The sequence below is a fragment of the Ciconia boyciana genome, chromosome 2 (assembly GCF_034638445.1).
Source record: "Ciconia boyciana chromosome 2, ASM3463844v1, whole genome shotgun sequence".
Classification (NCBI taxonomy): Eukaryota; Metazoa; Chordata; class Aves; order Ciconiiformes; family Ciconiidae; genus Ciconia; species Ciconia boyciana.
Window position 1 is genome coordinate 122830824 of NC_132935.1, and position 25657 is coordinate 122856480.

Genomic DNA, 25657 nt, shown 5'->3' on the forward strand with positions numbered 1-25657 from the left:
TACTTAGAAATCTGTTTGCTTTGGTTTTGTGTTGTCGTCTTTTTCCCCTCCCTCTCCTTGTAGCTGGAGCTACTAGTGAAGGAGTTCTGGCTAACTTCTTCAATAGTCTCCTGAGCAAGAAAACTGGTTCCCCTGGTGGCCCTGGTGGTGTTGGTGGCAGTCCAGGAGGAGGTGGCACTGGAGGTGCTGGCAGCAGCTTACCACCATCAGCAAAAAAGTCAGGTATGATTAATGATAAAAGATCAACTCAATCTGAATTATGAGCGAGGGATCGTTCCTATTAGTATAGTTTATCAGAAGTATGAACACTACTATATTTAACTGAATTTTTTTATTGGATATGGGTTTTGCTTTTGTTTTCACAGCAGTTTAGTATTACCTTTTTATGGCTCTCAGAGGATCAAAGAAAAACTTTTCATGCAGCTTGTTTAAGCATTAATTGTGTCCATATGACTTCCTCATTTTTCCTTTGTTCCCCGCCATCCCAATAAATGGCTTATGCTATAAGCCATTTTTAATATTATTTGGATATATTGGGACTTAATTTCAGGTTGGCTGTTTTTTTGTTGGTTTTGGGTTTTTTTTAACAATACTGTCAGTGTTAAGATAACTCTAAATTTTCTTTTGCTAGTGATCTAGCTCTGATGCGATGAAGCTTTTGGTTGACTGAGTTTGGTGATGGCCTATAAAACTACTTACGTATTTTCTCTTCATAGCCTTTTTTAATATGATGTGATTAATAATTAGTATTCATCTAAAAATGTCTAATAGTGACTGCTCTAAATCTAGATGCAAGACTACTCTGGTGCTTCTTGCCATTCCAGATTAAAATGTTTCTGTATTACTTAAGAACATACTTATACAGACATCTTCCCTCTCCCCTTCCCCAGAGGTTAGTAATGCTGCGCTTAAGTGAGAATGCTGGTGTTTCACTGGTACTTGACATTAGTGTTTACATTTATACAGTAAGTGAAAAAACACCTCCCTTCCCACTAACATTTTGTGTAGACTGACCCTGAAATTTTTTTACATGTGTGCACTTCCCTTTTTTTAAATGCAAAGCTCAGTTGGCCAAGCAAAGTTTATGAGTACTTCCTAATCTGCTGCAGGCAAAGTCAGCCGTGCTAGTTTGAGCAGCATATGGCGATTGTTCAAACAAATGCAGCTGACGCAATATGAGATGCAGAGAGCACCCACTGAAAAATCCTGTGGGGAGTGGCCGCCAGTGGGTTTGGGTGATGCCAGGCAGACGGTGGCAGTGCTCCAGAAAAGTGGTGTGTCCGAGGCTGTGGCAGAAATTTCAGGAACAGAATTAAACTACTAAGGAGAAAAAATTGTACTCAGCCTTCCTACTATGCAGCAAATGAAGGGTTAGGGTGTAGCCAGTTTAACATGGCAAAGGACTAGGTTTTCAAGGAATTATCATAAATAAAAATGTTTGGCTCTTCACCTTCCTCAGTACTTCCTGTATTGTGTTTAGCATTATCTATAATGCTCAGTTTTCAAATCTGAAAATTGGCTGTTAAGATGGTAGCTTGGGATTTGAGAATTACTTTTTCCCCCAGCAGCTATGGGAAATTCCTCTGCTTTATTAGTTGCAATATTAGCTGCTTTGATTTGGATTCGGTAGTAGCTTGCTTTAAACTATTTGTAAAAGCAGCACAGTACATCTGGCAAAAATTAGCTTTGTGGATAGTTCCTGTTAATTTGCGTCTTCGGAAGGGATGCTGGGACATTGCTAAAACTACACGTCAGAATTTTCCTTGACAGCCTGAGATACTATGCACACTTGTCATGGCATAGACTCTAATGTTCTGCACTGCCTTTTCCCATATTGTCTTCTCCATTCTTGTGATAGAACATGGCAGCATAGAAACCTAGACGAGGGAGTAGAGTTAAGAGTAAAATGATGGAGGAAAAAAAAGTGTGTTTTAAGTTTGGATCAGGTCTAAGTGTGACTGCACAAATGTTTGTGCCATTCCAAGTTAGGGAGGAGGTAAGGGGGGGAGGACAGGAAGGGATTTGCCATCCGCAGGTCTGCGTGCACCCATGACCAGTGGTGTCAGGTTTATGCTGACCAAGTATGTAGAACTGACTACACTGGTCTGTGGTGAAACCCCTGATTTACATCCAGAAATATTTAAAATACATATGATGCAGAAAATTGCATAGAAGTATTCATAACTGCTATGGTAGACTTTTCTGTATTTTATATTTCACATTAACTCTTCATATACTGGTAATTAATATATAATTATGGATGTTTCTTTGAGAAATTGGAAATACAGAAGGATGTGACTTTCTACTGTTTCCTTTCTGTTTCTTTTGGGTTTTGGCCTTATGCCTTTACTCTGCACTCAAAGTGTGTGGTAACAATTTTTAGGATTTGTCTGATGCAAAAACTATGTCTTTCTGGTTTTTGCTTCTTTGTTCAGTTTGATAGGTGTTTCTTGAAAACTAAAGATACTATAGGCTTTCCCAAAACTGTTCCATAAACATGACTGAATGATATGCATTTCTTTTGTAGGTCAGAAGCCAGTTTTAACAGATGTTCAGGCAGAACTGGACAGAATTTCACGAAAACCTGAAATGATCTCTCCTACAACACCTACATCTCCCACAGAAGGTGAAGCATCTTGAAGACACCAAATAAAACCAATTGTTCAGTTTTCTGGGATAATTCAAACTTGCCTCTGCCTCTTCCTTCAGTGACTGGAACTAAAGAACTGAAATACCTTTCAGAACACAAACAGTTGATGTCTGTCTGTCTTTCATATGTGTTGCCCAACTTTACAAAAGGGAGCTGTACTGATGGAAAACAGTTATCACATCATGTAGGAATACTGTTCACAGTGCAAGAATAGTAAATTAATTTTTTTCTGGGTTTTGTTGAAAAGTCAGTGTAATTCTGTAAAATTGCAAGTATGTCCACTTAAGTGATAGGGGTTGCTTAGAGCAGGAAAACTGATACACACCACAGGCACTTAATTTATATTGATTTCCCAACCTTTTAGGCAAGTTCAATACCATCTTAAATAGATTAACCTCTAAAGGAGAGAACTACTACTAGTTTTTGGAAGAGAAAATTAATTGCACAAAACTATAACAACAACAACAACAAACTCCAGTTATACTTGAACACTTCATTTGGAGTATGGCTAAAAAAATCTGTTTGATCTCCTCTGAGATTTACACTGCATTCAAAAACACATGCAAAAAATCATTCCAGATATAAGACTAAATCAGTGGCCAGGTTTTTTGGTTTTTTTTTCCTCTTTGATTAATTTCAGACAGTGAATAAAAGATGTATAAAGAAAAAGCAGAGGTTAAATGTACAGATTATCAGTATCCAGATTTGTCTATATATATATGGCTCAGCCTTAATCTCCCCCACTATGTTTCCACATTAGTTACGGTTTAAAATTGGTCATCAAAACTGTAATCAGTTAATAAAGTATTCTCTGCATTCAAATTTAAATAAGTTTCGTTGAAGCCATGGTGTTCTTGTTTGTTTACAGTTAAATCTAAGGATGTGGTGTAAAACATCTGAAAACATGCTTTTATGTTTTACCTCTCAGTGAATAATATTGCTGGTAGATATTTAAACTTCCTTAAAACATTGTTTCTGGAAAGAAGTGGATAGGCTGCAGTGTTTGTTCCTAGGAGTAAAACTAGCTTATCCGACTTGGGTGGTTTCTGCTGTGTTGTGTTTTAAAGGCACGCTAGTTACACTAAGGATCTTGCTAGTATGTTGTCTAAGAAGTAGTTGACTGAGGTTAGGACTTTACTTAAGCTTTCAGTACACAAATGTTGAGCATCACTTTACTGTTTTGTCTCAAGTTTGTGGTTGCTTTCTACTGTTAGCCACAGAATAGTAAGCGTAAAAAGTATATCCTGATCAAATGATTGCCAAGAGACTTCTTTAATGAGTTCAGGTTTTTCAGCTTTTTAAATCAACAAGTCTTATGTTAATTGACTATTAAAGTCAATTTAGAAAGTCTATTTCTAAAGTCTATTTAGAAAACTTCTGAAACACTGAAGAAGAGGGGGTAAATCCTCTTTATTTTGAACATGGTGGTACTCTCTCCTCCAGTTCCTGCATTCTGTAGTGGTTCTAGTAAATTACCTCCATATTTTCAGAATACCTAAATTTGCTTAAGAACAACACGTATGTTGTTGCGTGTTGAATCCCTAGAGTTAACAGACTTGTTAAAATTGACTCAGAATATTGAATTGTGGACTGACAAGTTTCAGTACAGATTCTTAACTATGGATCAGTTGTTCAAACTGGAGTCTTTAAAATTTTGCTTATGGCAGCGATTCAGTTAAAGGTGGCACATGGAGAAATGCATGACCTGCTGATTAACAACTGTATAGAATAAATTATGTCTTCAAGAAAAAAAATTAAACTTCCAATCATGGATGCATGGCATGCATCAGTATCAGAACAGTTCTCTAGATTCTGTATGTAAACTTATTGAAACAGAATTTGAAATTTGCTTGAGAGCATGGGTCCTGCTCATATGATCCCCAGTACGCTTCCTTGTACAACTGCAGTGGTATGTGTTAGTAGGGTGAGACTTTGGATTTTAGGGCAACATCTTAAACTAGTGGTACTGTCCAGATTTTTGAAAGAAAACTTTAGCTCCTGCTATCTTTAATTTAGTTCACTTGAGCATCTGTCAAAGCACAATACCCTTTCTGAAGCTGGAAAACTAGACCTAATACATTAAGAGCTATTGCACTAGGTGCCCTTTTTTTGTGGAGGCTGGGACAGGGGAAAACCTTACTAATGACTCATTATAACTCCACTTCTTCGAACAAAGTTGGCAAAACGTTACTTCTGCATATTTAAAGCTTCTAAATGTGTTTCTTCCCTAAGCCCTGATAGCTCTTTGGTTTTGTTTTGTTTTTTTAAATTACTATTTACAAATTATTATTTACAAAAAGGCTGTCTCCCTCCCATGCCTTTTCATTCTATAAGAAAGACTAAAGTAGCCTGCTTCCCTCCTTAAAGTTCAAATTCTGTTAACACCACTGTCACTATCTGTCTACTGCCTGCTCATGCTGGTTGGGGAAAAAAAAGACTTTAAGGTATCTGTACCACAAAAGGAAAACATCTGAGAATGCATTGCTGTGTAACCTGATGGCTTTGGCTTCTTGTTTCTGTCTGGTGAGACCGAGACTACTGGGCTGGTTGCTTTGTCCTCTTGAGTTGAAATTCCCCTGACGACTGCTCTGATGAGAGTAGACAATTAAGGTGTGATTTACCAGAACTATCATGCAGAATGAGCCTCTGCAGAAGGCCCTTTTCACAAGATGTAGTGGCAGTGAATCCTTCTCCCTGTTCTCCTTCCATCACCATCAAGTCAGGCACCAAAACTAAATAAGAAATAAATTGGGTAAAACGATGAAGCTAATTTGGCAATGATACTTCTGCATAATCCTTTATTGTGCTTTCATGCCCTAAGCTATAGATGGGTTAGGTTTGTGATGATCCTAATTTTAAAAAGAATAACAGCGTGAATAACATCAATTTTGCTTCTAGTGACTCCTGTGTGCCTTTAATACTTCAGTGTCATTTGGTACAAAGTTTCAGTCTAGCACACGAGATGCAGAAAGCAAAGAGGTAATACAAGAACTACAGGGGATGATTTTTGATAAAGAACAATACTTTTTAAATGCTTTGCAGTATGAATATTGCAAAAACACTACAAAATAAACAAACCAAATACATTCCTTTAGCCTTTGAGGGCTAGTTCTGTGTAGACAAGGAGCTGATTAGCTTCAAACTAAACTGTTTGGGGGGAATTTTACAAATCTCCTCTTCCTCTTTCTCTCTACCATGTTCCTACATCAGTTCTTTGAGTAAACTGGTTGTAATAAAGCTGTTCTGCAGATTTTAAGCTTGAAAATTTTGAGTAAATGGCCACTTTATTTCCAGACAGTTCATATTTTTCAGCTGAAAATGGCAGTCTCTGAAATGTGCATGTGTCTTTTAGGTTATATGGACTAGCTACCATACCATACTAACCTTAAATTTCTAGTGATACATCTGAAATGCAAGTGCCAGCCTGTTGGGCTGCAGTCTCTTCTTGGGGAGCAAACTTAATTTGCAGTAGGAGACCTGCAGCTGCAGAACCATTGCCTATCAAATACCTCATGGCTTTATGCTTCTCTGTGCCATGCAGACGCATGCAGAAAACCACTGACAAGAGTTGGCCTAACACTGCTTTCAGGAAATGTGGAGAATTGAGGGGGTTTTTTCTCTTGTGCCATAAGGGATACTTAGAAATAGCTGTTAAAAATGCTAATTCTTTATCTTCAGCTGTTTAAAAATCACACCTTCTACCGCGTTAGTATGGTGATCGGGGTTTATGAAGTTCAGTTGCAATACTGAGCCCAAAAATAGAGTTGCCCAAAAATAGAGTTGCTGAAGAAGCTTCAGCAGATGCAACACATTCAAGTCTTTTCTAAGCTCTTTGTCGCAGTACTTGGAATATTCCATTTGCTAGCTAGTCATCCTGTATTTACTTCATGTAATACACGGGGCTAGAGTCATGAACAAAAGCTGTTGAGATGCCTGTGTGGGAACACCAGAACCAAGGCCAGGGAGAGAGCTGTGCCTCTGACTGCCTGACTTCAGTGGAGCTCCCCAGATTGTGCAGTAGCAATAAAACTCACCACCCTTCAAATGGGTTCATTCCAGCCAGCATGGGTTCATGAAAGGCAGGTGCTGCTTGACCAACCTGATCTCCTTCTATGACCAGGCGACCTGCCTAGTGGATGAGGGAAAGGCTGTGGATGTTGTCTACCTGGACTTTAGGAAAGCCTTTGACACTGTCTCCCACAGCATTCTCCTGGAGAACCTGGCAGCTCACGGCTTAGGCGGGTGTACTCTTCGCTGGGTAAAAAAACTGGCTGGATGGCCGGGCCCAGAGAGTTGTGGTGAATGGAGTTTAATCCAGTTGGCACAAGCAGTGTTCCCCAGGGCTCAGTTTTGGGTCCAGTCTTTTTTAATATCTTTATCATTGATCTGGATGAGGGGATTGAGTGTGCCCTCAGTAAGTTTGCAGATGACACCAAGTTGGGTGGGAGTGTTGATCTGCTTGAGGGTAGGAAGGCTCTGCAGAGGGACCTGGACAGGCTGGATCAATGGGCTGAGGTCAATTGTATGGGGTTTAACAAGGCCAAGTGCCGGGTCCTGCACTTGGGCCACAGCAACCCCATGCAATGCTACAGGCTTGGGGAAGAGTGGCTGGAAAGCTGCCTGGCAGAAAAGAACCTGGGGGTGCTGCTCGACAGCCAGCTGAATATGAGCCAGCAGTGTGCCCAGGTGGCCAAGAAAGCCAATGGCATCCTGGCTTGTATCAGACATAGTGTGGCCAGCAGGACTAGGGAAGTGATTGTGCCCCTGCACTCGGCACTGGTGAGGCCGCACCTCGAATCCTGTGTTCAGTTTTGGGCCCCTCACTACAAGAGAGACATTGAGGTGCTGGGGCGTGTCCAGAGAAGGGCAATGAAGCTGGTGAAGGGTCTGGAGCACAAGTCTGATGAGGAGCAGCTGAGGGAACTGGGATTGTTTAGCCTGGAGAAAAGGAGGCTGAGGGGAGACCTTATCGCTCTCTGCAACTACCTGAAAGGAGGTTGTAGCGAGGTGGGGGTCGGTCTCTTCTCCCAAGTAACAAGCCATAGGACGAGAGGAAATGGCCTTAAGTTGCATCAGGAGAGGTTTAGATTGAATATTAGGAAAAATTTCTTAACTGAAAGGGTGGTCAAGCATTGGAACAGGCTGCCCAGAGAGGTGGTGGAGTCACCATCCCTGGAGGAGTTCAAAAAACATGTAGATGTGGCACTTCAGGACATGGTTTAGTAGGCATGGAGGTGGTGGGTTGATGGTCAGACTAGATGATCCTAAAGGTGTTTTCCAACCTTAATGATTCTGTGATTCTATGATTCAAATTAAACCGAGTCCGGCTTCTTTGGTGGAGCCAAAAAAACCCCCACTCTCCTAGCGGTTTGGGCTTTTAAGCTGCTTTGCCATTCCTCTACTTCCTTCTCCCTCGCCCGCTGAGAAGAAAAGCAAAAAACCCCAGAACTGCATTTATGAACATGGGAAAAGGAGACTATTCGTTCGTGAGGTCAGTGGAGCCCTGCTGCCAGTTCTGAGTGTGAGTGACTTAGGCTTTAGCGTCATACTGTAACACAGCACAAAGCTAGTGCCCAGGAGCCACCGGGGCATCACTTTATGAAAACAGCGATGCATCCCTGGCCTGTATCCACCTTATTCCAGCGGCTGGCATTTACTCAACTGCTTCAAGGAGCTCCAGTCACACTTTTTTGTAAATTTCTTCAACATCAGTGGCAAGGAGTGGTAACTGTCATACAGCTATACTGTGTACACTGTAATCTCCCCTAATGAGATGGCTTTCTCAACTTAATTGGTATTGCTTTTTGGTCACTATGGTGGGTATCTTTGGAGAAGATTTAATGAGGGAGAAAACTAGGTCACTCATGGCTAATCTGCTTCCACTGATCTCCCACTGTCTGCCTGGCTGACTGGAGACATTACCGTAGCTCAGGATCTAACTCCAGGGCTGCTTCTCTGCCGCCATGTCCTGCCTTTAGCTCTGGTTCTGCCATTCCGGTGAAGGCCGTGTGGGAGTAAGAAAGACTTCTCTTTTTGGAAAACTCTGTCAGGTGTAGCACATAAACAAAACGAAATGAATAGATGTACATCTGGAATGGGATTTCCATTACAACACAACCAGATAATTACAGTTACTTGTATTTAACAGGCTTGTTATTTATTGTAACTGTTGTTTTGGTTTGCATTCCCTCTTTAAAGGAGAGATACTTTACTTGAAAGACAGTGCTGATGAAAAGGGTGAAGAACACCTGCAGTTGGTGTGAATAGCAGCATTTGTATGTTTTAACATAATGCTTAAAGTATTTTTAAGCTATCAGGTCCTATGCTGTTGTCCAGTTTTCATTTCTTCTCTGTCACATGATCTTACAATTCCTGTAGCTTTGCTGTTGTTTTGCTTTTCCTGCACCTCCTTATAAATAAATAAACAAAGTAGCCTAAATAAGTTAGTTCAATGATGCATGAATTTTAAAGGCAAGCTAGCCTTTATAATTCATGCATCATTGATACGTATTTCCTGGAGAAGGCCTGAACAGGAAAAACAACTCTTAAAGACAGCAGTAACTAGAAAAAGGTTGCCATATATCTTATCTTTTGTAGGCTTGTCTTGTGTTTCTGTGACTCCCTGAAAAGCAGTCTCTCCTCAAGAGAGTTGTCTTCAATACTATCATCTGTGTTCATAATCTAGCAATGCTGCATTAAGACATTGGTAAAGATTCAAAAGGGAACAACCACAATAGCCTTAGATGCTACTGAACACCTTAAAAGAACTGACAATTGCTTCTATCTCCGTTAAGTCCTGTCTCCCTCAGACCACAGCATAGCCTAGTCACACACTTCACAGCTTTGGAGTTATTCAGCCAGTTTTGAGATACTATCCAGGAAGAAAACAAAACAAAAAGGGAATTTCCTTCAGAAGACAGATGCCAGCCTCTGTAATGTAATCTTACTTATAATGGAAAAATAAGGTAATGAAGGCACTGGGGACTCGTAGGTGTTAACAGTAAATGTTACCGACTACACCTATCTGCTCAGTCTTGCAGTCTGGGATGCTGCCAGCAGAGGTACATGAGACTCACCTCAACCCCAGGCAGAAGCTAGGGCACACCCCTGGTGATACCTTACTTATTTTAGCAGAAACTCCCATGCCTTGGGAATTACAGGACTTGCCCTACTCATTTGCCTCTCAAGCCAATTCCTGCAGCTGAACATTGTTTATGGCACAGGCAAGTCTGTACCATCCTGCCTGGGGACCCCGCATGTTCCCCTAACTTGTGTTGTCTTACCGGGAGAGGTCATGCATACGGCCTGCTGGTGTGCATTCAGTGCGGAGCGTGGCCCCACTGCTTTTATCTGCCCCATGCTACTCCGTCTGTTTAGCTAACGGTGGCCCTTGGCAGAGTTAAAAATAGCACCTACCTCATGGGCCGCTGTAGCACACATCCTTCCACTTCACTGTGCGGTTCTGAAAGAGAGGTAGTGTCTGAACATCCTGCTCTGTTCCCTAACCACGTGTAAAGCTAAGGTTAAGAAAGCAAATTGCCATCTTTTCTCTCAGTAGATTGTATTTGACTGAATTTAAGTAACTGAGGTATACCTGAACTTGACTATGAAGGACCATAACAGTTCTGTGGATAATATATTAATAACATAGAAGTGAATGTGACACATCTTTGCTTACATACAATGGGCTCGATGTACTCTTACGTAGGCACCAAAAGCTGTAGCTTCTTTTAAAAGTTGATCTGGGCAAAGGTATGGAAGTCTGTTAGTAGAGACTGTGGGATATCAGTGTTTGTTTTCCCTCACTGACAACAAGGAACGTAAGCAGGAAAAGTTTTGGCTTAAAAAATCCTTCTGATACCGTAACCTCGTGTGACAACAGGAAAGTAAATAATCTTGTAATCGCTTCTTAATAAGCACCCCTCACAAAGCTGAGCACAGCCCCAGGCCTGAGGCGAGCCCTGCGCGACCGCCCCTTGGCACTGCCGCCGCGGTCCCCAGCCCCCGCCGCCGGCCGCCGCGCCCGCTCGCCGCCGGGGGGAGCGATGGCGCCCGCTGCAGGAAGCGCCTTTGTCGCGCCGGGGCCTAGGCGGGCGGGCGGCCGCCGCCGCCTTCTCCTTCCCCTTCCCTTCCCCGCCCCTCCCACCGCCGCCGCCCTTTTGCTTTCGCCTTCTCCCAGCTGGCAGCCGGCGTCGGCACGGCCATGGAGAACGGCGCTGTCTACAACGAGACCACTGAGCCACAGGCCAAGCTGTCCCGCCGCCCCTTCGGCTGCACCCTGCGGCACCTGCGGGGATGGCGGCTGCCGACCAAGGCGCTCCAAGCGGTGAGTCCCGTCCCCTCCCCTCTTCTCCCCTCTTCTCCTCTCCCTCTCCTCTCCTCTCCTCAGCGCGGCGGGTGCGGCCGGCGGCGCGCGAGGCCAGGGCGGCCGGTTACCGACTGACTGACGGACCGCCCGCCCGCACGCCTCCACAGGCGGCGGCCGTGTCCGCCCCCATCCCCGTGGCTTGGGACGTGCCGGGCCTTGCGCGGAGCGAGCAGCCCCTGGCAGAATGGCTGCCTGGAGCGGGATGGAGAGGCCGAAAGTCCCACCGAGGTGGCCGCGCCCGGGTGCGCGGGGCTGAGAGCGGCCGGGGGGCGGCGGCGAGCAGCGGGCGCCGTGCCGCCGGCTGGGCCCGCTGCCGCCGTGTCAGCGACTGTCGTCTGCGTGCTTTACAGGTGTCCCCGCTTGCCCAAAGTGCGGCTTTGGTCTGGAAATGAGCGTGTTACGATGACCTCCGGCTTTAGGACAATCCCCCGCCGCTTAAAAATTAAACTCTTCACTGGCAAAGTGCAGGCTGGCGGAGATGGCCGTACACAGGCTTCAGGGGAATTACTTCTGTCGGTCAGGAAAGGGCTCACTCCACCAGAAAGCCTGACTTCAGACATATTAGAGGCAAAGCCCACCTTTGCTGCTGGTCACTAAAGCTGCGCGGACTTGTAACTCAGATGGAAAGCAGACGTGGTGTCTTACAGTGCTGTCATCTCTACAGGTTCAGATTATTTTATGGTGGGGAAGTAACAGGCTTGTTCCTTTTTCACGTTCTAGCTACAGGAGCAGGTGCTGACATCTGATGGTCGCATGTGTCATGCAACCGAGGTTCGGTGCTGCAGCCAGCGTGGTTCAGCTGCCTGCTGTCATTACGGTTTAAAATCAGAGGGAAACCTCACAGGAAACCTAGTATTTTCTTCTGAGGGCCACGTGAGATGAAAACAGGAGGTAGAAGCCTTTGGTTGAACCTTGGGGTAGGGCAGTAGAACTGGGAAGGGCTTGCTGGGTCATCAGATCCGGACCTCCCTCTCCTGCCACCCCTGCATCCCGTTTGTAAGCTTATCATGCTGCGCTGTCTGTGCTAAAATCAGGACGCTCGTTTCTCCCATGACTCATGGTAGAAAATTGCACCAGAATTGCAGTGTTGATAGTGGCCTATTGTATGAGACATTGCAGTGCATCAGTTCATGTTGGGCAGTCCTGTGCCCACCAGGAAATAAAAGGCTTACGTTCTGCTTGGTTTTTGTTATGTATAATGTTATTCCCGAATGCATTCAGCAGCTGGGCACCCGATTCAGACTCCTGTTTGTTCTGCGCTTGACCATATGCTCTTCCAAAACATGCCAGTGCAACTGTGCTGATAAGGACGCAAGCAGCGTCATTCTTAAGTACTGGCGGGGAGGTAGTGAAACCAACAGTGGGAAAGAGCGGCTGACTGTGAATGTGCGTCAGGGTACATTTTCCAGCCAACAAAGTGGCTTTTTAGTCAGATGTCTCATGCTCATGGGAATTGTAGGTGGTTTCCAACCCTTTCTCATTACTTCACCATTGCAGAAAAGAGGACATTTGGTTTTTAAACTTTGTCTTGCACACAGTCAAAAAAACCTTCAACCATAAACATAAGATTCTTGAGTGCTTGAATGCTGGTAATGGATGTCAAAATGCATGGTAATGCATGGTAATGCTGTCAAAAATAATGTTTCCTAAGACTGTTTAAAAAAAATCACACTCAAGAGTGCTTTAAATAAATAAATATAATAAGACATAAACTTTTACTTCATCTACTGGAGATTAATAAAGTAAGATCTGCTGGCTGTTGCTCCCAGACAAGCAGATAATTTATTTAAGTAGTTTCACCGACTAAAATAAACTATTACATACGCAAATTTACTGGTGTGCCAAAGTCTTAAACTGTTTACCTGAACAGAGGCGTTATTTAAAAAGCTTTCTAGGTACAAAAAAGGAAAATTATGATTCTCCTAAACAGGATGGATAGCTGCTTGATATGCTCCTAAAGAATTAGCAGTTTATGGCCTGTACCTGTCCTTCAACAAGAGGAAAAAGAAAACGGTATTATAGTAATTCACCCTCCTAATTTCCAACAGTTTTTTCCCCCCTTTATGTTTTCCAACAGTTTTTCCCCCCCTTTTTGTTTTTCTTTACCAAAATGCACAGATCTTGGAGTTCTTGGTCAAAACACTTTAAACAAGCCCCAGAAATTACTGAAGGTGGAAGCTTCAGTATCTCCCAAAACAGGAACATTTCTCTTACTGGGAAGTGTTGATTTTTGGAAATGCCAGTGGTGGTGATGGTCATTAACATCTATTAGCCTTGTGTTACAATAGTGATTCTGAGTTGTTAGCGGGATTGCACACTGATAATCACTCGTGTGGACTGCTAAACAGGGTATTGCACTCGGAAAATCAGCTGTCTTCATTATAGAAGTGATCAAGTATTTTACAAAACTCTGTGAAATCACCTGTGGAGAAAACTGGTTTCTGGACCTTAGAAATGTTTTTCTTCTGATTAATAATAGCATACGTTGTAATCTTAGCCTGTTTTTTAAAGCTTTTTGGGCAAATGAAATAATGAAAATGTAACTGCCAAAAGGATGCTGGGAGGCATGCTTATTGTGTGGGTTTCTAGATTATTATTTTTTTAATATATATATAGGTGGAATGTTTTTGTTAGTCCGTGACTGGTTCAAATTCTGCACAAAGGTAAATGGCACAGCACATATTGTGCCAAGATTGAGGTAGAAACGAATTCTTATCTCAAGCAGAAATACTTGTCATTAACTATTGTTTGACTTTAACCGAAATTCCCTAACTAGGAAAGGAAAATTGTAATTCAGTCTTAAACATCTGCTCTTTTTCTGAGCTGTTCACTTCCTATAGCAGCCCTGATTGTGGAGACTTACAGAACTAATAAGTGCACCTATCTGAACTATAAGATTTTGTACTGGGAATACCACTGCTGAGCATTTTCACAGGCCTCTTGGAAAGTTCATTATTTATTTAGTTAGTTCGTATTTATTTTTCGGAGCATTCTTTTGTAGCCTTTCACTTATTAAATCTACTTTAGAAACTTGACACTTGTATAGAAACTTGCAACAGTAATGTCAGTACCAATGAGTAACTTCTTGCTGCTAAGGGACAGATAAAGATGTTTAATTTCTGGTGTACATACAGACAGATAGGACTAATAATTAAAAAAAAAAAATTAAAAACTGCGTCTGCAGTGATGCTTTCCCTTTACAGCACACGGGAAAGCAAGCAGTGCATGCATATGGCGAGGTGTGGATTTTCCTACAGGAACCAGCGAGCCTAGTGCCAGCTTGTCTGTGTCCCCATGCACCTCTCCGCAGCCCGTGCTTGCTCTGAACCGTGCCCTGACGTACCTGCCAGCTAACCTCTGCCTGCCCACCAACGCTGGCACTGCGTCCGCAACAGTGCAGGGCTCTGGGCAAGAGGGAAGGAAGGTGGCAGTGGCTGCCTGCTTTTGTCTTCAGGTGTTACCCTGGGCTTCAGGGTGAAAGAAAATCTGCCTGGAAGGTTTAGCTCTCAAGAAAATGAGGAACTACTGAGCTGCCCCCCTCCACTTGTTATTGACGGCTCAAACAAAAGCAGTAGTGATATTCTAGGCATTGGCTGCTAGGGATTGTCCATGAGATCGGTGTGGAGGAAGCAGATATAAAAACAAAACAGAAGGAGCTTTGGCTGCTTAATGTAAGCCTGTAGAGGTCTGCGCTCATCCAAGGACTAATGCTGATGGATGAAGGTGGATCTCTGGCAGAACAGTTCTTGGGAAACTTAATGAAATGTGGTATCTCCTGGCTTGTTTAAAGCGTCTCATGTATTTATACTGTATCTAATAGTGGGATGTTACTAAAATGCAGATGAATAATAGAGACAATAATCTTCTGGCTAATAGTAGAAAAAACTTCTTGCTATGTTATATAGCTGTAACTATATAAACTGAAGTTAGGAACTACTTTTTTAGTGGTATTTAAGACTATTCCTTTTTTGTAGTAGGACAACAGAGTAATCCCTTTTGTTTCTCATAGTGATATCAAGAAGCAAGTTAAGAAACCCAAGCAGAACTCTCTGGCAGCTTATAAATGTGCTGCTGATACACTACTTTGATTAAAGTTCTTCAAGCCAAAGTGTTTTTAATGGTGTACTTTATTTTGTTACTCAGCTTATTAATAGAAAATTGAATATTGACTTGGACAAATCCCACAGGGGACTCCATTTTGTAAATCTCATTTATTTGACACTGAACCCTTTATAGCTACTCTTTGAGTGGGATTTTTTTTGACTTCTTGTACACTCAACAGAGAGGGTTTTTTCAGTTATTTAGATCATATTATAGTTATCTGGGCTTATAAATTCTTTTAAGGGCAGGTTTATTTCCTTTTTGTTCTGTTTCATCCCAGGTGAAAGCGATGGCATTCAGTTTTCAGTGTTGATAAAAAGAGCTAGAACTATACATGAAAATGTATCTCACACTTTAGCTGACCTTGTGAAAAATGTGAAATGGAAAGTCATTGGATGCAGCTGTAAGTAAATCTTTTGAAATGCAAAAAAAAAACTTAATTGGAAATTCAGAGTTCAAAACATTCCTCGGACAGCCATTGTAGTCACTTCTAGGTGCGAGGGCTGCTGAGAGGTTTGCCTTGCCAGCTGCTGCAGGAGAGAAGGGAAGTATGTGGAGGCCTGATAGTAATACTGCAGTTTCCCAGCTCGGGTTTTCCCTTTCTGAGATCCTGTTTACTCTGGGTGATTGCAGGATATTCAAAACATGGTGCTTTGAAGTGCCCTTCTGAGGTCTGGCATAGCGGGGGGAATTTACAGTTCCCACATGCTAAATTGCTGTTCTTATTTTTACTATCAGAAAACTGAAACCGAAGGCTGGTGGTTGCCTTCCAAGAATAAGGTGCAGATGAAGCATCTGCAATTGCTGATAACTGGAAAATAACAATTCTGAATTTTAGAATTTGGTTTATTTGTTTTTTAAAGAACTGTCAACCTCATTATTGCCCATATACTGTTATTAAAAATAGGGTCATCATCCTTATACCAGTCTCAGTTTTATGACTGAGTCTGATTCCTACTAATGGTTTTGTTTTAATTTGGTGAACTCCCTACTACAAGGATCTATGATCCTGTGTCAACTTTATGGGATGAAGGAAACTAGCAAGAAGTGGCCAAAATGAGAGAACAGTTAAATAAGCAATATTCTGTCTTGTACAATAAAACTGAAAATCCAGCAGCAGATGTATGGTGACTGTACAGGAATTATCTCATGTTCTTTCCTCAAAACATACTGTGGCAGGAAGGTGAACATAAGCTTCTGCATAGATTAAACAATGTCCAACATAGCTTAAACATAGTTTAACGTTTTGGTTCCTACAAGTACAGCTGAGCTTCTGTCATTACTGCATCATAAGCACGTGAGCTATTAGCTATGTGCACTTTCTCTGAAGTTTTTCAAGGGAGGTGACGTCGGCTGTAAACTTTCAGAGAGGTAGCTGACTGTGTCAATGCCATCCAATTTCCCCCCCCACCCTGAAGCCAAGTGCACTTAAAATTACATGCAGTTGTAAGTAGTAAGCAATAGCATTTTTGCCTGTTCTGAGTGGGATGTGTGCTCGCCACACTGCCTGCCTCGTCTGCTTCCAACTGGCAGTTGCACAAAACCACAAATCAGGAGTCTTGACTGTCGAATCAAGAAGCCTGTTTTTGTCGGTGTGTGCTTAGCTTACCTGAGTGTAGATTATTGACCAGCTTTAACAGCAAGTGTAAACTGTGTCACTATGTAATTATTTCTGCCTGTACGAAAATAGTGCAGAATTTTACAGGGTTTGTAGTAGATTGAGGATTTTCCATACAGCTGTCTTAATTAATGTTCATATCAGAGACGTCTATCTGCTGAAGACAGTAGAGACTTGATCCAACTCAAGCATGTTATTTGTTTGCAGATTCTCTCTCTTCTGGCTGTTATTTGTGAAGAAATTGTGGAGGATTGTATCAAGTGTGGCGGACTTTACTTCTTTGAATTCACAAGCTGCAGTGCCTTTCTTTTGAGCCTCCTGATCCTGTGTGTGTATTGCACTGATGTATATGAAACATTTGGGGAAGATAAAGTACGGACAGTGGTAAGGAATTCTTTTTTTAAAACAAACCATTTCTTGTAAGTGCTTAAAGACTACTGTGGAGTAAAAAGGCTATGCAGAATGAATCTCCTTTCTTCTCTATTTAAAGGGTAGATTAAAGTAGTTTATAGTTAAAAAATGAGTCAACTTTGAGAATCCCTTTTATATTGACAACTTTTCAAAAATTGTCATGTTGGTTACCTGCAGGATTTTAGGACTTTTATTAGGCTGCGTGAAAGGCTTTCACACTACTGTGTAGTCATCACCTATACATACGTATACGGAACACAGTTTACTGACAGCATGATACTTGTAACTTGCCTGTTCACCCTGTCTATTTTCATACTGGGTGTAGCCTACCTCCTTTTTGGTAATAATCATACTTGTTACAGTTCATGCTTTTATATTTCAGAAGATCCCACAGTGGCACAAAGTTGCTCTGTAAAGTCAGTAAGAGTATTATAGTGTCTTATGAGCGTCCCTTCCCATTTGTCTTCAGAGCAAATAGTGGCTGGTTTTTTTTACATGAAGGTACAGATAAGGGAGTGTAGTAAGAGATTTGAATGAGTACATTTACTTACAGGTTTCTGGTTTCCTAGATGTTTTACATAGGCAATAATGCTAGCATGGTTGACCTGAGCCTGAATTTGATTGTGAAAGAAGTTAGATGAAAAGCATGAAACACTTCAAGAAGACAAAAACAGGGGAGTATGTAATGCAGACTCTTTTAAATAGTTGATAACGTTGAATGTTGTTTGGAATATAGCTGTAAAATATATTTTCTGAAGCTCCTATTAGCATCAAAGTTTCAAAGCATAAATTCACTGGCAGGTTAACTCAGCTGCTGTTACGATGCTTGTTCTTTTTCAGGTTGCATATCTACAATTCTATAACATTCATTTTTTTTCTATTTGCAGAATTCTGGGGCCATGCTAGTCATAGGTGTCTGTTTTCTGTTAGCGTCAATAGTGCTTGCTGCGACCAGCTCCGGGTCTGCTGTTGAAGGAGCTGCATATGTAAGTCTTAAAATTGCATAATTTACTTTGTATTCATCTTGTATGTTAATTTCTCTGCCCTCTAAACCTCACTCAATTTGCAGGGAAGAAACTGGGCAGGGAACAGAATTCAGTGCATTATGATGTTTCAGGAGGAATTAGCTATTCCAGACCTTCCAGAAACTTACCGTAGGAAATCCGAAGAGCAGGCATTCCTCAGGATTGCTGGAAAGCTCTGCGTGCACTTGCAGCTCCCCAGCATTTGTGGCTTGCTTCTGCGTTCCTCAGACTTCACTGCCTTGGCTCCATATTATTCCCTGTCATCTGTCACTGCTTCAATGTTGCCCTCTCTCACAGCTTCCCCAGTTCTCTGATACCCTGTCTCTGAAATGCCAACTGTTTTCCTCAATTGTCCTTTGATAACGCCACCCTCTCACAAAGTCAGCCAGAAAGCATGTCTTTTGCCAGGCGTTATAAAGCATATGTGGAGAATGCTGACTTGCAAAGGCTGCAATAAGAACAGCAGTTTCCTCAGTGACAGAAATAGTTAGAAGAGCAACAGGGCATGCATATCCCGGGGAACACTGAAGAGGCTCAGGGCAAGGCACTGAAGAGGCTTTGGGATGCTGTGGATGTCGTAATCCCTCACTCATTTGGCACTTGTTTATAATAACCTTGGAATTGTGAATATGTGATTTTAAAAGTTCACATTTTTATTTTATTCTTGAATGAGAAAAAATGAGTTAGAAAAAGCAAAATAATTCTGTTCCACAGGTAGCACGAGTTATTATAGATAAGCACTTCTGTGTAGTCATCTTCTGTGATGTTGATATATTAAAACCTAATGGTTTGAGTATAAAGTCTTCCAGGGTTTTTTTTCTGGTGCTGGAAAAACAAAAACTATTGTGATTTAAGACTTACTGGTGTCAAATTGCTTTAGGGCAAACCAGTTGTGTAAAATTTAGGTAGAAGTTAGAATAATGCATGTGTTTCCTTGTTCAGAAGAAGCTGCTGAAACCAACCTTCGCCTTATCACTCTCTTGCCATGACTAATAATGAAATGTCATTAACAAAATGTCATTTTGCCCCCCCTTGCTGACCCAGTAAGGACTTGCTTAGGCTCTGCAGATCTTACCTCCCTTCACTTCCGTGTGTTACTGTTCTTCACTTAGTCCCTTGAATCAGCAGCCATCTCTTGGATGAATACTCTGCTATACCACCAATGCCATGCTTCTTTAATAACTAATTTTTGCAATCAAGTGAATGTACTTTTACTATTAAGGGCTGTTTAGAACATATTGTATGTCTCAAGCTTGATTAAGAAAATGAGAACTGTAAAAACTTTTGCATTAAATGTGCTGGAATTATGATTTCTGATCTGTTTCTAATTTAAATGGAACCACCGATTTAAGGACTGTAATCTTAATATATAAGTATTATTAATGTATGTAAATAGTCCAGCAAATCTCTCCAAACAATGTTAGAATACTGTTAATGTTTGTACATTTTAAAATAATTTATTTCTTTCACTTTCACAGGCATTTGGATTTCTTGCAAGTTGTGCGTTTTTAGCTGAAATTATTGCAGACCATTTTCACAGTCGGAAACAAAACATAGATGGATGCTCTGAAAATCCTGGCAACACTCAGAGTGCCACAGAAAATCAGCCCCTGAATAAACAAAGCTAACTTTCTGGAATGATTTCTTTGGTTTTTTGAATGGAGCAAACTAAAATGAACTTTCAGTGCACTGTAGGTAACAACTTCTGTCTCTTCTTTCTGATCAATTTTGTACGCATTGATCATCACAGATTTTTATAGATCCTTAGGTCAAGTAACAGCATCTTGAGCATCATTTTCTAAGGTCTGGTCCTGCTTAATAACTGGTCCTGCCACCTGTCCAGGTGACATACACTAAAAAAACTTGTGTCTAAATAGAATAACTTAAGGACAACAATATGCTGATTTGATTTTTGACAGAGGTGACTAATAAAGGTTAATGTGTGATGCATAAATTCTGAGCTATACCCTAAAGATAATTTCTGTATAAATGGACTGGATACTTCTGTTACAAGTTATAAATTAGTGCAGCAGAATTCATTCTTGTACTTACTGGTCAAACTGTGAATGTAAAAGGGATACCTAATTGGAGCCTTACAGAAATGCTTATCCTTACATAAGGGGTTTGGTTTTGTTTTTACTACTCATATGTCTCAGTTCTGGCTGTGGAGATCAGTTTAATGGAATAGTGAGTGTAAGGGTTTCATGGGGAGGGTAATGTAATGGTATATTAAGGAGACAGTTTTGCACCCCATGGTCGTCAGAGTTTGGACTTGTATGCCAGAATCTTCTTTCAGATCATTTCAAAAGCTATAAAAGTTGCAGGAAGAAACTTGAAAAGCTAGCTGTGAGAGGAAGAAGATGAAGAATAAATATTTTTACAAAGTAACCCAGAAAGTGGCAATCTGAACATCAGTGGGAAAAACGTTACAGCATGTTGGTACTATCCTGGTGAATATTACTTGCAAGGTTAATACTGTATGCAGCTTGTTTATGCATAGTAAATAGTAAATTTTGCCAGAACGGTTATGGACCCCACGATTTTCTTGGTTTATAAATATGGCGCTAGCTTGAGACGTCTTGCTACTGACTAGGTCAGCTGGTAAACAGATAAATAAGCACTTGTACCCTTGTAAAAGCGACAGGCTGTAGGACTGCAAGAAACACTACTGATGCAACACGTATCGCACAAGGGACGGACATATCAGACCAGATGTTGATGGCTGTAAAAGAAATGAAGTGGTGAAAAGGCATTTTTCAGATGTCTGAGGTAGAAGCAAGACTGCTAGACCTCACTTAAGAGGAAAGCCTTCAAAAGCAGGGCAAATTGCTGTAAGCCAGGAGATGTTCCAAAATACCAAAGCAAATGAGAAAAAGCTAATTATGCAAAAACAATTCTTGTTTGAGTGCTCATGACTTTTGCCGTGTCTTCCAGGCGTTAACTCCATTTCATCAGTATCCTAGTCTGACAAATTTATAGTCCTGTAACCTGTTGTGGCAGCATCGAGACTAAGCCCTCCAGAAATTGGCTGAGTGAGCTGTATTTGGAAAAGGATGAGGAAGCTGTTGTAAGACAAAGGACTGTAAAAGAAGGTCAAAGTTTTTTTCCAGTGCTGCCACTTTCTCATGAACGTGAGTTAGTGATGTTCTCTCTCTAAGCTTCGAGACTTAAGCCTAACACTACACTGTGCTTCGAGGATGTAAAATTTTGACAGGTTGTGTGAAGCATCGACTTTAAGCTGTAGCTTGGTTTCAGAGCCATGCATAAAATACGTACTTTCTTTCATAGGATGTCTTGCTTTGTGAAGAAGAAATGCTCTTTGGACTGGCTTTTTTTTCTTGTATTTATTAGTGTCCGTTTGCACTAAAACCTGATCTCAGCCTCGGTGTACAGAGCTTGCTGTAGCTCTCTCTGAAAACTGGGTAGATTAGAGATGTTTTGTTTACAAGCAGCGTTACTGGTGATATGAAACTTGCCTTAATGAGAAATATCTCTGGTATGATTTGCAGTGTCTTACTTTGAGGATTGCGTCCATATCTATGATTAACATTCTAAGGGAGTTTTTTGGGTTTTTTATTGCCCAGGATTCTATTGAATTTGTTTTCACATCAAAATGTCTGTAGTCTCTAAATCTTGATCTATAATTAAAAGCTGTAAATATAGTGTAAGAGTAACACTGTGCTGCTGATATTTATTAAGCAATGCAGCACCATGATGGGACTTTTATCTTGAGGTAATTTTTCTTGTAATTTTTCTCAGCTTGAAAATATATGAAGAGTTCTGGGTTTTTGTTGCTTGTTCTGTAGGCTTTTCCCCACTTAAGTGCTTTGTTATTGGTGTCTGTTCCTGAATTGGAGAGACTGGTAATGAAAAGGATCTGTAAAGTCATCTCTCTGCCTTGGCCTCCCTATCTATGATATCTACCGCTGATATTCACAGAGAAACTGAAATACAGAGCAAGTTATTTTTATGAAAAGGTGCCACAAGGAGTTGGCGTCAGAAGAAGGTGTCTCTGACTGAGATCTCCTGACTCCCATGATCTGACTATGAAGCCTTTTGAAATAAATACTGCTGACCTTTGCAGAATGGTTTGATGGATTCTCCTACTACATACATGCTGGCATCCCTGGCCTGTTTTGGGTTGTTAGAGTGAGGGGGTTTTGACATGTTTTTTGTTTTCGTTTTAGCTGTTCCAAGTAAGTAGTTTGTACCCATTCTCTCACCAACTGACTGATCCATGTATAGATTTGAGGATCAGATTCCATCTCTGACTGAAAGGGATGCAAGCATTGCCGTCAGCTAATGAAAACGACAAATGGTTGTCTTTGGGACACCGGTTAGTTGTTTTCCCATATGGCACAGGAGCTTACTAATAGGAAGAGTCCTGCTGTTTTCACAGCAATGCATACTGCTCCATTCCAGACACTGTTTTAGCTGGCATTAATCTGTCACGTAGTAGTTAAATGCTACAAGCAGAGAAGTCACATATTGGTTGTAGGTTTAAGGCAATTGCTAAATTGTTGCTTCCAAACCAGTTGTTGGCTAACCAAGCAGTTTCTGCATGGTGGTACTATTAATCCTAGGCTTCTAAGTACGAGGTGTTCTTTTTGTTCTGTTTTAAAATAGTTGAAAAGCAGGTTTGCTGGTGGGTATGCTGTTCTCTGCTTCTGCGAGGTCATTTCCATAACTGCTTTATCAGCTTCCTAAGATAAAGGGGCAGATGTGTGTTCCTCCTAGCTCCTCTGCCCTGGCAGGCTAGGTGGGGGAGAGACTTCCTTGCTGCCATGGCTGAGCAGACTGGTCTCCTGCAGCCTTGACATGCCCCCTTTGATGCTTCTGGTGTCGGATCTAGGCTTTGAGTGTCTTGTCTTTTAATTAGACTGATCCCAGCAAATGGTATTGGGGCTGGATTAAACATCTGTTTTTGTGGGAGCTCTGTGCGTGTGGCTGGATGTCTCTTACCCCTCCCGTGCTCTGTCAGCAGAGCGGTCTGCTTGTTTCCCAGCCTGCTTCTGATGAAATCAGCCTGCTTTATTTAAACGAGCTATTTAAACGAGCTATTTAAATTGCGTACATTAAGTTGGCTGATTTTGACTGAACTGGATTAGGGATTGTTCAGGAGAGCGGTGGGAACTCTGGCAGAAGTGCTGTTACAAGCAACTGTCTTAAATGTCTTCATCTGTTTGCAGAGTAACCATCTCTGTACAATCTTAACCGGTAGTAAAACCTGGGGAAAGAAGCAACTGGCCCAGTACATCTGCCTGGGGATTGTCTTCTCCCTTCTTCACCACAGTGCTTGGCAGTGGTGTTGCAAGCCTGCTCAGACACATTAAAAGCTTTTGTCTTTTCCAGTTGAGCCCGTCCAAAAAATACTTAAAGGCTCTGCACCCACTTTCAGGCTTTGTTTACAGTGCCTTGAGAATCAGCGCAGAGGATTCTCCAGGACATGTGAGGTCTTGTTAAGTGGCTGGACTGTGAGTTTCTGCTCTGAAACTCTGCCACGTGCATTATGTAGATTGGGAATGTTAATTTTTGTGTTCGGCATTCAGCCCACATTAAAATCGCAATGCTACCAGTGCCCTTTGGGTTCTAAATACGTGAAGGAATTGTGCCTTACTGCTTGCACTCTGTGCTTAAAAATAGCCGGGAAGGCTTGTGGTCTATTACAATGGAGTTCTACCTTTGCACCCTCCAACTTGAAAAAGCAGTGAGCTATCTCACACAGTTCTCAGAGCTCTGCACAAGATGTTTTTGCATAATGGCCGTCATGGTGATCCTCGTTCAAATTTGTGCAATAAAATACCAAGCTTTCTACACTGAAGGGAAATAAATATTTTGTGAAATTTTTGAAAGGTTATATAAAATTGTAACGAATCAAGATGCTGATAGTGCCTTTAAGATGGAAATTAATCTTTGGTCTAGTCTATTGCTGTAAACATAAGCAGATCTCTAGATATTAAATTTTATGCTGTTCAGAACTATCTATCACTTTTAATACTTTTGAGAATTTAAGTGACTTTTTAAGGATTATTAAATCAGGATGATAATACAGTAGTTTTTATATATATATAAATAAAAATTTTATACAGTTTTGTTGCCAGTGTTGCCTTGAATTTCCATTTAAGTAATTTTGAAATGCTTAAATATTTTTTCCATTATAAACCTGTGGTCTTTTTTTAATGTATTATGCTTTTTTGGTCTCAAGAACTTTCAAAATATTTTGTAATCATTTTTTAAATAAAATATTAGTAAATAACTTAAGCGTTTCTCGTTTCTGCTGCGATGATTTGGTGCCGCTATGTAGTTCTCCCAGAGCCCACTGTAGGAAATAACATCATTCTTTGTTCCTGGTTTGGAGGAAGGAGCTTGCATTGTGTTTGCCTGTTACTGGGGAAGAGGGTCCAACTTGCAAAGCTGGATATTCTCACTGCAAGTTTCCAGGAGGAAAGGTCCGATAAGGTCAGTATTGCCTCATACCACAGGGTCCAGCCAAACTAGTTTGCAATAGCCTTTACACCTACCATGGTCTACAGGTTACTGTGACAAGCGTAATTCAAGTGCTGCTTTCCTGTTGTCTTCATTAGTTGGAGCTGAAAATAATTAAGTGGCAGCCTTCTTAAAGGAAAGAGTACAAACTAGCAAAAGGTGTTAAGAGCAAATAATTTCTTCTGGGGTAGAAAAATGCAGGTGACCGAGTTACTTGGTTGAGGGGGAGTCACTGGATCCTTTAAAAATGTTTGTCTGATGGTCAGTGGCAGGGGGCGAGGAAAAGGAAATAAGCCTGCATGCTTTCTGGCAGGGTAGCTCTTTTGTTTCATAATCCTATAGATTGCTTATTACCTGGTGGTGATCTTGTAAACAGGAGGAGAATGGCACTCTCTTCATTGTCGGCACTGAAATTGGAATGCCATGGTGCATTTTTCTTTATATCGTAACATTAAAGGTGAAATTGTCTCTTCGATGAAGTTGCCAGAGATTAGTGTAACCATAAGGATTCATAAGGGAAAAAGGTCTCTAATGCTTTTAATTACATTTGAAAACTAGATGTAAGAAAACAATCGAGGCAAAATGTTCTATTAAAAGGGCACGTCAGTGGTGGAGTCACACAAGTCCTAAGAAAGATGAATAAAGATTTAATAATTTGGAGCATGACCACACAGTTTTAAGTTGTGTTACTGCTAGAATCGTGACAACTCCTTTCTCAGGAGCGTAATCCAAGTTAGTTTACTGTAAATTCTCAGAATAGCGCAGCAGGGCAGAATATAGGCTGGTAGTCTGCGGCTTTCCTTTGTGAGTGCACAGGCACCACCTGGTCGCTGCTGTCTGTGCGTCCTTTGTTCAAGGCACGTACGTGTTTCCTTGCTTTCGGGTGGGCTTTCTCCTCACAGCGAGGAGCACGACCAGCCACCTGCTTTATCGCACAGCCTCCTTCGTGCTGTCGTGCAGGAACCAGGCAAGGTTAACTACTTGGCTGGGCTTTGGGT

The 25657-nt window shown here is 41.5% G+C and overlaps 2 protein-coding genes across 3 annotated transcripts in view; both read left to right on the forward strand.

Moving 5' to 3' along the window:
• Positions 1 to 4817, forward strand: part of DYNC1LI1 (dynein cytoplasmic 1 light intermediate chain 1) — a 29048-nt gene extending 24231 nt beyond the window's left edge. Inside the window, exons 12-13 of the mRNA XM_072853917.1 lie at positions 64 to 222; positions 2528 to 4817. Of these exons, the coding sequence (XP_072710018.1) occupies positions 64 to 222; positions 2528 to 2640 (272 nt within the window). The 3' untranslated portion in view covers positions 2641 to 4817. The remainder of the gene's footprint in view (positions 1 to 63; positions 223 to 2527) is intronic.
• A 5921-nt stretch (positions 4818 to 10738) lies between these two features.
• CMTM6 (CKLF like MARVEL transmembrane domain containing 6) lies at positions 10739 to 24342 on the forward strand. Of its 2 annotated transcripts, XR_012041151.1 has the most exons (5): positions 10739 to 10976; positions 16945 to 17121; positions 18036 to 18134; positions 19652 to 19864; positions 21108 to 24339. XR_012041151.1 is itself a non-coding variant. In XM_072853918.1 (4 exons), exons 1-4 carry the CDS (start codon positions 10854 to 10856, stop codon positions 19799 to 19801), a joined length of 549 nt encoding a protein of 182 aa, XP_072710019.1. In that variant the 5' UTR covers positions 10740 to 10853; the 3' UTR covers positions 19802 to 24342. The 2 variants fall into 2 exon arrangements, 1 of the variants encoding a protein (XP_072710019.1); XM_072853918.1 differs by having other exon boundaries at positions 10740 to 10976; positions 19652 to 24342.
• The last annotated feature ends 1315 nt before the right edge of the window (positions 24343 to 25657 follow it).

What these genes read in the sequence shown, in the direction of transcription:
- CMTM6 (XM_072853918.1), top strand. Translation starts at nt 10,854, where the DNA reads ATGGAGAACGGCGCTGTCTACAACGAGACCACTGAGCCACAGGCCAAG. An exon ending in CGACCAAGGCGCTCCAAGCG is followed by an intron (nt 10,977 to 16,944) that starts GTGAGTCCCGTC and finishes ATTTGTTTGCAG; the next exon opens with ATTCTCTCTCTTCTGGCTGT. An exon ending in AAGATAAAGTACGGACAGTG is followed by an intron (nt 17,122 to 18,035) that starts GTAAGGAATTCT and finishes TTCTATTTGCAG; the next exon opens with AATTCTGGGGCCATGCTAGT.